Source organism: Nicotiana sylvestris, chromosome 9 (assembly GCF_000393655.2).
Source record: "Nicotiana sylvestris chromosome 9, ASM39365v2, whole genome shotgun sequence".
Classification (NCBI taxonomy): domain Eukaryota; kingdom Viridiplantae; phylum Streptophyta; class Magnoliopsida; order Solanales; family Solanaceae; genus Nicotiana; species Nicotiana sylvestris.
The window spans coordinates 3,134,893-3,146,176 of NC_091065.1; the positions used below are offsets into that span (position 1 = coordinate 3,134,893).

Here is an 11,284-nt window from a genome sequence, read left to right on the forward strand (position 1 = left end):
TTGGCTTTAATGTCACGATGAAACTTGAAAAAGAACTTATAAATACATTTATAATTAAAACAATTTCTTCATTTTATAAAAGTCATGTTAGACTTTTATATTCACCAGACATATTCCTGCCTAATTGAGATGGCTATTTGATTAGTAGCAAAATTTACGTGGGACAATTCGAACTAAGTTTAAGGGGTTATCTATGTATTTGGCCTAATATACATTAATTGATTTGATATAAGGGCTAAATACTGTGATAGCCTCTCAAATTCGTGAAAATAGTACGAGCTTGCCACTTTTCAGATTGGTAATCGAAAAACAGCTAACATTTTTAAAGTCATTAAAAAATATCTATTATTTTACTGAAACACGGAAAGTCTAGCATAATATGTGGGATTATAGAACTCCTACATATAAACGTCTCGCATATTATGTTGGAACTCCAACACTACGAAATTCTAGCGCATCATGTTGGAAGCTCATATATAAAAAATGCGAACTGCATCATCTTATGCTAGAATATTTCCGAAAAAGTGGCTAAACTTTTATTACTTTTAAAACTAGGACTATTTTTAATTAACATTTATAAATCGAGCTATTTTTTATTTTTTCCCCTCAAATACTTTTCTATAGACTATCATAAAACGTAATCTCCCACTGTCTTCTAGAAAAGTAAAAATAAAAAAAACAAAAGGAGATATAAGCGCTGTATACATATGAAAAAAAATAGAAAATACAAAAGTGTCAATATAATAAAATTATAAAATTAATATACAGTAAACAGAGCCCTCAATTTGGGATCAATTCTAGGGTTTCTCCACACACACACACAGTAATAATGTCTACGAACGGGAAATTAATGCCGAATTTGGACCAAAACAGCACAAAGCTCCTTAATTTAACCGTTCTTCAGCGTATCGATGCTTTCGTTGAAGAAATATTAATCACTGCAGCTCATGTTACTTTCTACGCTTTCAATATCGATAATAGCCAATGGGTATATTCATTCTTTTTCTCCTAAAAAAATTACATCTTTTATTTGTATTATTCATTTTCTCTTAAAAAAATGCATATTTATTAGTTTTAAAGAGTTTTTTAATTTTTAAAAGGTTAATTTTGTTAGTATTAGAATGAAATGGGTCTGAACTATTAGTAGATAATTAGTTTGGTATTGAGGGTAGTTTATTGATTGATTACTTGATTAACATGTGTTTGAGCAGTTATTATTGTAGTACTGATGTTGTGTGTGTGTGTGTTTTTGTTTTTGCAGAGTCGAAAGGATGTGGAAGGATCTTTGTTTGTTGTGAAGAGGTAAGTAATTATGCGTTTTTGGAGTTGTAATTCTGTTAGTTTTTTTTCCTGACCTGTTTTAGGATTCTTTGTCTACATAATATTGGCCTGAAATGAGTTTAAATGGAATAACGTGGTCAGCAGTCTGGATTCATATAGCCAATCCCAACTTGTTTGGGAGTAAGGCGTAATTGTTGTTTTAGACTTTTGATTAATTAGAACCTTTTTGAGGTGGATCATGTTCTTTTTGTTCAAAAGATTTTAAATATAATATGGTCAGAAATATGTACTTCAGAGGGATAAATGTGAGCTTTAAAGAAGCTGAAATTTTATAGAAATAATTTGCCTTAATGGTCAAAGGATATATCAGTATTGAGATTAACATGAGTTCAATAGAGCGAAAAAAATGTAGAAGATTCAGATAGCCGACCCTAACTGGCTTGAGATTGAGACGAAGTTGATTAATTGAGTAAAAAGTTTTTTTTATAACGGCGTTGTTTGGGCCAGCTTACGCACATCTTGACTTTTCCATTGGGTACCTGCTACCTCCCGAGTCCCACCAGCACAGGTACCGGGTAACTCTATCCACTAAGTATTAGGCAGATGGGAAGAAGTTACCTAGGTTTTTTTGCCTCCACTGGGATTTGAATCTGAGACATCATGGTTGCCTCCCATTTCATTTACCGCTAGGACATACCCTTGGGTGCAAAATAAAGTAGGAACACTAGCACTGAATGGGGTCTCAAATTGATTGAAAGTTTCTAGATTTAATGCATTCTTCTTCTTCATGAGTTGATCTGTATGGTGCGGCTCTTTGAGATATTTATTATTTCTATGTTGGGGTATTACAGGAGTGCTCAACCTCGGTTTCAGTTCATTGTTATGAACCGCAGAAATACGGGTAAGTTACTTGTTTTCTGTTCTAAAACTTTCTGCTTGGGCTGTATCTTTGACGGAACTTTTGCAAGGTTGTTTGATGCTTTAGGTTCTCCGTCGTAATTACCTAGATGTTTGACATTTCTCCGCTGGACTAGGAAAACATACATTCTATGGCTAGTTTTTGTGTTTGTTTTCTTTTTCCTTGTGGAAAAAAGTGCATGAAGTAGTAGCTCATGCCTGACTGACTATTTGATGTGAACAACATAGAACCATATTAACATAATTCGTGAAGTATGTCATCTTGTTGATGAATCTCAAGGGGGTGTAAGTTATTTTTGGAGAATCCTGAACTAGTAAACTTGACTTCAACTCGTGTCAAGAGATAGTAATAAAGTAGTCCTCATTTGCAGGAAAATACTGGAATGGCAATTGATGGTGATCTCTTAGAGTCAATGTGGACTTAGTTAATAACAAAGCACAATGGAAGCAGAGGATCTACATAGGTGATACCAATTAGTTAGCATTAAGACTTAATTGATGTTGCTACACTAACTTAGGAATGGTGTTTGCTAGGAGTCTTTCTGGTTAGGAGCTTGTACATTCGTGTCGGCACTGTAACATTTAAGAATTTTCTAGTTTTAGGGAATTCCCAGTACTGAAATATCCACTTCCAATTTTAAAGAGAAGGTTTGGAAACATATTTATTCTGATTCAGACGGAGAGATGCATTTGAGTACCGATGTTTATCATGCATCTGAATTTACATACGGTAACGAATGGAGTGGACCTAAATAAAGCAGAATGGAAACAAAGGACTCATATAACTGACCCAACTAATACGGGATCGAGGGCAGTTAATTGATTGACTGAATCGGTTTAAGCGAATTAGACTATTGTACAGAAGCGAGGGTATAGCTATTATAATTTATAGAAGTTCTCCAGACAATTGGTGATGTCCCAAAAGATAAAGTGGCTCATACATTTTTGTGACACAATAAAGTAAAAAACTTTGATTTTTCTTTAAGAATTATTATAATGGAGACACATATTTGTGTCCTTGCTTTCGTGATTGAACATGATAGAAAATCGGCTTAATATCGAATTTTGAATTGTTTTTTTAATGGTGTATCAAATCTTGAATTTTTTGAGTGCTTTCTTTCTTCACTTGATAGTTAACTGTAAATATGAAGAAATTTGATCAACCCCTTTGTTTGAAGCTAGTAGGATTTCAGCACTAATTTAAAAAAGAATGCTTACAAAACGGAAAAAGGATAAAAAGAGAAGTGACTTTCTTGGGAAAAATTGAACATTGAAAGACTGAAAATCACTCACCTGAAATTTTTATTTTGCAAGAAAATTAAAAGGATGAAACAAGGAGGAGGAAATGCCTAAAATAAAGACTAGTTACCCTACAAAAAAGTACAAAGAAGGTTGGAAGCTCATTCCTTGAGCAGGTGAGGAAATAAAATTCTAATGTAGACAGTAACTTTTCCTGTACACTGATAAAGGCTGTCCCTTAAAGCATCTGGTAAGTAAGTCATCTCTCTTAAGCATATTAACCATATCTCTGGTCAAGAATGAACTTGTGCTTTGAGATTGTAAATAAAGTGTTTAGTTTGCATGTTGAAAAATTACTGGATTCTTTTGACCTTAAATGTGAAATAAACATATTCTGTCAACTGAACTAAAAGACTGAGTAATCATGACTAGTCTTTTGTTTATTGTCATGTCCCAGGACTTCTGGAGAGAAATGAGAGATTTATTGATTCCCAAACCCCCTTTTTTCTTGCTAATTATGGCTTTGGAGTAAGGAGTTCATCTCTAAGTTTTTATCGTAGATATTGTGGTTACTCTATTCGTAACTAGTGATTCTGTCTTTTTTTTATCAGGTAAGGTAACAAAATAAGACTAGTGATTCTGTCTTGGTATTCAAACAGTGATCTCCAATCTTTATCCAGTGAATGTACTTGTCAAAAAAAAAAAAAATACCTTATCAAAAAAAAAAATGTACTTGTCAAAAAAAAACATCTCCAGTCAATGTGATATAATTGTACTTTTTGAGGGTATAAAGTAGGACATTAAGAAATTGGAGGCTGAATCCCTTGCGTTTAACCCGTCTTTTAGGTCAATCAAGTTTAGTTACTTAAATGGTGCTTTCCCCTTTTTCTGGATGACAGTCAATTGTCTATAGAGAACCCCCATTAGAGTTGCCCAGCAAAACTAGCTATCTACTAGGGTTCCCTGAGTACCATGAACTTGGCAGATCTTTATTTTATGAAAGATGTCAATATACTTAATTTGTATCAAAAGTTTGTTTTTACCTCCGTAAATTTAGTGTTTTAGACATATTGATTTAAAAAAAATTATTGTTTGATATTTAAATAAAGCTATTGACATGAAATCCATGTTGCTCATAAGTGGGTATAGAAAGTTAAGATTTTGCTCTCTATATGAGCATTTATGTTTAGTTCCTTTGTTTTAAAGATGTGACTTTATTCCTACAAGCAGATAATTTGGTGGAGGATCTCTTGGGTGATTTTGAGTTCGAGGTCCAGGTCCCATATTTATTATATCGAAATCCTTCCCAAGAAGTAAATGGGATATGGTTTTATAATTCACGTGAATGTGAAGAAGTTGCAAATCTCTTTAACAGGTAACCTTTTCAATCCCGTTTTCCCCTCCATAAATCATTCTTTTCTACCCAGACCCCACTTGTGGGATTCTACTGGGTTGTTATTGTTGTTGTAAATCATTCTTTTCTAATCTCCTGCATTTCCACTCTCCTCGCCCCTTTTTCTGTGTGTGGGTATGCTTAGCTCCCCCCAATATTCATTGTGCTAATTCTATGTCAGAAACTAAATTTGCGTAATGTGGCTTTTTGAGGACTCAATTGTTTATGCAGTCAATCTTTTGAAGTATGTGCTTGTAACCTAATTTATGCATGCGATTATGCAATAGAATTCACTAGTTTTGCTGCCTATAGGTTGGACCCGTCTTGAACCTCAGTCTATAACATCTGAAATTGTTGTAGTGAATGGCCTAAAGATTAGCAGGATGGTATGTTCGGCCTAGTCATTATTTTGGTAGGTGAATGATTAGATGATTTCCAATTTAAAGTTGCAGCTTTGTTTTCGTTGTCTTTTTCCTGATCAGTAAAGAGAAACAGTTTTACTTTGGCTTGGGGATGTTCTCCTTTTTATTTCCGAGGCACCTAATATCTGGCTTGGGGACATTCTTCTTTTACCTTCCAAAACACCTCCAACTCCTTGCCCTCGGGTCTTTGGTCTAGTTGTAAGAGTGGAACACATTATGTATGGGTTGGGGCACGTCATGGTTCGAATCGTGCCGCAGACAAAAGCGTTGTATTTAAGTGGAGAAAGGTAGATGGTGGGCCCATTATCCACCAAGTTTCGAACCGTGTGCCACTGACTTGGGGATTTCCCAATTTCAAAAGTTGAAATACCTCCAACTCCTCTCTTACCTTACTACCCACTGTATGTTAACTGAAATGGTTCCCTATATCTTCTTCTCACATTTTCAAATAAGTTTCTCTTAGAGCGATTGAGAAGTTGAGTATATGTTTTTGTGAACTTGAAACTTTTAGGCAGAGGCGTCTATTAACAGGGAAAAAAGAAAAAAAAAACTTTTAGGTAGAGATTCAAGTTTGTCAATGCAAAACTTCCTCATCATACCTTCCCACTTATTCTATTTATCACCTTAATGAGAAATGAAAGGATCAGACAGGTGTTTTGGTTGTTCTGCGCAATGATTTCCATGTCAATCTTATCTTGCCTTTTCTTTTCCATATGTATCCTATTATGCCTGATAATCAGTTTCGACTTTTACTGGTGGTCAGGATATTGAGTGCTTATTCCAAGGTGCCTACCAAGTTCAAACTACCATCAAACAGGAGGTATTCCATTTCATATTTATAAAAATCATAATATATTTGTTGATCAAAATGATAGATTCTCTTTGACTGTTAAAACACTAAATTTTATACAGTTCAGCGTTGGTCTATTTCTTGACTTATGTTTCAGATATAGTAGTTTAGCTTGACATTTAACAAGTTTTTGGTCTTCCCTTTGTTTGCTAATCTTGAACTGCACTATGACTGAGAGAGCATAATAAACTGCCTTCCTAAAGAACCTGGTCAACAAGATACTATTTGAATTTTCAGGGGTCCAATAGTTGAGATTCAAATGCTGTTAAAATTATTGTTGATGCTACTAGATATGGTCGAAATCTATGTGCTCAGAATGATTTTGACAGCAGAACTGTGGAAGAAAGTTACGTGGCGCCACCTGATCTGAGCAGGATAACATTGGTATCTGATGTGAAACTACGCTTTTAGTGAAATGCAAGTGGTGTTGAATGGGCCTTTGAATTGTTCGGTCTTCTGTATATTGTTTGAATAGGGTTGGTCCTAGCCCTACCATGGGTGCTTCTTATAAATGCTCATAAAACCTAAGCTATATGCATGGTGAAAGTGACTGCAAAAAGCTAATGAGACATTACTTTGTGAGAAGTGAAAGCTTTTAGTTGCAAACAAGCTGCACGGTCTTTGGAGGGGTGAATAATTTGGTGGGTCAGTTTACCTATTTAGCTAGTTGCTCAAAATATTATATTGACTGAAAAAAAGCAATTGCAACTGAGTGGCTTCTGAGAGGAACTTTTGATTTTGTGCAACTGAGTGGTTTACCTATTTAGCTAGTTGCGCAACATATTATGTTGACTGAAAAAAAGCAATTGCAACTGAGTGGCTTCTGAGAGGAACTTTTGATTTTGTGCAACTTAATACAGTGAATTTGGGGAGCTGGAAGCATCTCCAAGCATGTCGGTAATTGATGGTCCCCTGGAGCCATCTTCATCTACTACATCGAATACTGCGGATGTCCCAGATGATCGTTCTTTTGTGAATTTCTTCAGTGTATGCTCTTTCTTTCCCTTCTATTTGCTCTTTTTTTCCTTTTTTCTCCCACATAATGTGGCTGTTATGCAGTGTTTGTCTTACAGAAAATAGTGTCTTTCATGTGTCAGTTCTTTTGGAAGATCTGGAATAACTGTCCTTTTTTTTTTTTGCTGGGTAAATAAAGAATTTTATTACCAATTGTGAATATGTATAGCTCAAGGAGTAAAGAAAAAACCAGCAAAAAATAGGAATTGGACAGAAAGTTCCAGTTCCAGTTCCATATCATCGTCTCTCAACAGCATAAACTCCATATCACCAAACCTAACCACTCAGGGATAAAAATTGTAGTTCAGCAGCATCCTAGCTAAGTGAGGTTTCCTGCTTGCTCTGTAGAAGATATCTTGAACAATCACCCTAGTAATAACAGCAGAACTTCTTTCCTTCCCCCTAAATACCCTTTCGTTTCTCTCCACGCATACATGGTAGACGCTGCCTGCTAGCACCATCCTGTATAATTCAGCATTGCAGTTCTTACCATTGTAATAAGTTATACCCCAGGCTAGCACTTCATTCCAACTCAGTCCTCGTCTCTGTATGCCCTGCCAACCCGACATCTTTTCCCATATCTCAGCAGCAATAACACTTGAAAAACAAGTGTGAAATACTTTCATTATGTTGATGACATAAGGGGCAAATCTGGTGCAAGACTATGCCCCATTGGGCCAGCCTATCCCTTGTATACAACCTCCCATGTGCAGCTAGCCTTAGAATAAATATCCATTCAGGAGCACCAAAACTATTACATATTAATCTTCTCCAGGGAGCCTTTTCAAAATCACTTCTGAGCTTCTTATATATTTTCCTGATAGAGAAGTGCTCCATAGAGAGAAATTCATTTATTGTGAGCCCACCTTGGTCTAGGTACTTTCCAGCCTTGACAATCTTTTGAAGACACCAGGATGCTTCCTTGCAAGTTATTTCCCAGATGGGATCACCTTTCCAATAGTAAGCATGTAGCCAACAGACCCAAAGCTTATCCTTCTTCTTGCATAAGTCAAATAACTTTTGTCATTAACCTTTGCTTTGGGATCAGTTATTCTTATAATAGGAAATCCTGTAAAAGTATTAGCCATACAGCCATACCTTTGTACAATTTTGCATACAATATGTTAATAAAGCATATGGTTGTTTTTAGGAATTTTGATTTGACGTATCAAAACATTACAAAATCCATCTATGAAGGAAGACCAACAGAGATTCCCTGTTGTTTCACATAAAGAAGTGATCACTGACTCATGCAATGCATTATTCCACCTTTCTATATAGGGGTCATGTTGTAAGTAATTTAAGTGGAGATACTTCTAGACGAGTACTATGTTTGATATGAAAAATTTGTTTATTATGATGTTCTTGTTACATATGTGTTAACGTGACCGAATTTTGAGCATTTCATTTTGCAGACTGCTATGAGAATTGGGAGTGCTCCAAATGTTGCAGTTCAGGGACAGCCGTACGACTCATCTGCAACAGTCCTTCCTCCTCCTCGTCCTCCTGCTGCTGTACCTCCCTCTTCAGCACCTGCACTGCCTCCATCTCCTCCTCTTTCTACATCTTTCCCTTTGATGCCTACCCTTGATGCTTCCGAACCAGACGCCAGTGCTAGAAGGTCTTCAAATCTAGTGAAACCATCATCATTCTTTGGTCCTCCTCCTTCCTCTTCTCCACTGATACCTCCTGTTTCTTCAACTGTGCCTACTGCTCCACCACTTCACCCCCCTGGGAATCTACAACGCCCTCACGGAGCTCCTTTGCTTCAACCATTTCCTCCCCCCACTCCTCCGCCATTTCTCACTCCAACTTCTGCTCCTAGCCCAAACAATGGACCTGTTATTAACAGAGGCAAAGTGCGTGAGGCACTTTTGATGCTTGTTCAAGTAAGTGTACCTGAATTGATAGTTACTTTCCTATGTGAACTTTTTTTATGGCGCTAAAGTTTTATAAATTCGCAATCAATTGCATATGCCAGAATGCGAAATTTTGCATTTGCCCTCATAATGAGAATTAACATTCAAAGCAAAGAGGGTCTGCTGAGGGCGCGTATTTAGGGGGAAAAAACTTCCAGCAGCTTCTGCCACTATGCTGGAACACATCCACATTATGAAGATTAATAAGGGAAATTGAGAAGAAAAAAGAAAAGAAAGAGAGAAGAGTATGCTAGCAGTTGCTTTTGAGTCTTTCTGTTGGAACTGGTTTTTGGTAGCTTCTGTCCTTCCTCTAGGACCTAATTTTTTTTTATCTGAGTCACATAGTCTGGATGGCTTTCCATCGGGGAACATAAAAACGTTTACACTTTTGAAATTAAGCACCTTACTTCCTCAAGGACCGAATGTGAAGCTATAAGGGATCATACCCTGGGAATTGCTAAATGACAAAAAAGTAGAAGTTTTACTCTATCTGAAGGGGCATGTCTCAAACTCCAACAATAAATGAATCGTTCTTCCCTCAAATCTCTGGATGAGATGTCTAAAAGATCCCGAACCCCTAAATTTCTTCCCCGTCCATTTTGGCACCCGACGCTCTCCGCCCATGCCCAACTCCCTCTCGCTCCCCTTAATTGTCTCCGATCTGTCCTCATTTCCTCTCTTTTCCATCTTTACGTTCGCAGACCTCTCCTTCCCCTGATGAGAGTTCCACACTTAAATTTCTCTTCCTCGTGTTGTGACTGCATGAGCCACATAGTAAGAGTTCCATGCCCAGTTGTTCGTGTCCTCAAAATACTTGCTTCACTTTGGGGTTGCTGATGCTCATCATTGCCACCTTGAGTTCTGTTAGTTGAAGTTGACAGAAATCTGTCCTTTGCCTTCAAGTGCTACTGAAAGTCCTTACATCCCCTTGCTCATGTAGAATAATAGAGGGTTGTCCAATTCACTGTATAACCCTTGAATTTTGGGGCAGAAAGGGGCAGAGTTGTTAGCAAAATTCTCCTCTACCCTCAGCTGCAATTTCTCTCTGACCTCAGCTTCCTTATCTGCCCTCAATAAAAATTGGTGAATGTCTTCAGTATTATTTGATAAAAAAAGCAAATGGAACTTCAAGAGTCATGTCGGTTATCTTAGAATTGAAGGGCCGTTTTGGAAAGGAAAATCCTATTTCGCATCAATGTGGCCTAGTTTTAGGACATCCAGGAAAATCCTATTTTTCGCATCAAACTGGAATAATGTGAGTAACACAAAAGCTCTAGACAGTCCCGACTACAGAGTCGGATAAAACAAAGTTTGAAGCAATATAACAGTGTAGACTATAGCTTTCTTACCACACTACATACTCGGTAATGGTAGTTCCTTGATGTTTTTTTCTACTTTGCACCGAAACAAGAAAAACAAAAAAACATAGGTACCTTGACTTAGAAGACATGCCAAGTAGTTAATTTGTTATCACCTTGTTCTTGAGAAGCCATTAGAAGTTGGCAAAAGATTATAAGTATGGCAAATAATATGACTCGAAAATACAAGTCCCGACAGTATGTTAAAACTCTAGTAAGTATTGAGGGACTGGGTGAATAGGAACTTGCCAAGGTTATAAGGACTTCATATTTTTGCTTTTTTTCTTGCTTTTTTTTAATTTTTTTTTTGGCCCAGAAAACTAGTTATGGAGTCCACAAAATTAAATATTGGAGGGAGTAAGGTAGTATCCCGAGCTCATAATTTATTGATGTAATTAGTTGATTAGCTAGAGGATTTTATGGTTACTCCTGTTATGACATTTTTCCCTATTAGGATTCATGATTTGATAATCGTATAATTCACTGGTCTCTTTATGCATCTGATGTTACCTCTATTTCCATAACAGGATGATCAATTCATTGACACGGTGTATCGCGCTATTTCCAATACTCATCATACATGATAAACAGAGGAACTGCCTCACTTGTTGAAATCTCATTAAAACAATGTTACTGGCAGAAAGATGGCTTCGAGCGTCTGTCTATCGGGTTCCTTCTGTTTATAATATCTTTGAGACCCATTTTGTATAGTAGTATTAGACTATTAGTCAGTTTACTTGTTCAGATTTGTAATTTACCTTATATGCAATGTCTGGTTTTACTAGTCAGTTATGTTCTTGAGCTTTATGTTCATTAAATAATAGGCAATCATGCGGACTGTGTACTTGCATTTTCAGCTTTGGTATTTGCAACAATTGTGTTGTGATAAG

At 36.6% G+C, this 11,284-nt stretch overlaps 1 protein-coding gene across 1 annotated transcript; it reads left to right on the forward strand.

Annotated features, from left to right (window-relative positions):
• Window positions 1-739: 739 nt before the first annotated feature.
• On the forward strand, window positions 740-11,250 carry LOC104240324 (mRNA-decapping enzyme-like protein). The gene is made up of 8 exons (XM_009795155.2): window positions 740-988; window positions 1,262-1,302; window positions 2,133-2,182; window positions 4,669-4,813; window positions 6,017-6,073; window positions 6,964-7,090; window positions 8,533-9,006; window positions 10,922-11,250. Exons 1-8 carry the CDS (start codon window positions 830-832, stop codon window positions 10,976-10,978), a joined length of 1,110 nt encoding a protein of 369 aa, XP_009793457.1. The 5' UTR covers window positions 740-829; the 3' UTR covers window positions 10,979-11,250.
• The last annotated feature ends 34 nt before the right edge of the window (window positions 11,251-11,284 follow it).

Bases quoted from the DNA above. Each gene is read 5' to 3' on its own strand.
- LOC104240324 (XM_009795155.2), top strand. From the start codon at position 830: ATGTCTACGAACGGGAAATTAATGCCGAATTTGGACCAAAACAGCACA. The intron at 2,183-4,668 runs GTAAGTTACTTG...TCCTACAAGCAG, and splicing joins TATGAACCGCAGAAATACGG to ATAATTTGGTGGAGGATCTC. The intron at 4,814-6,016 runs GTAACCTTTTCA...ACTGGTGGTCAG, and splicing joins GTTGCAAATCTCTTTAACAG to GATATTGAGTGCTTATTCCA.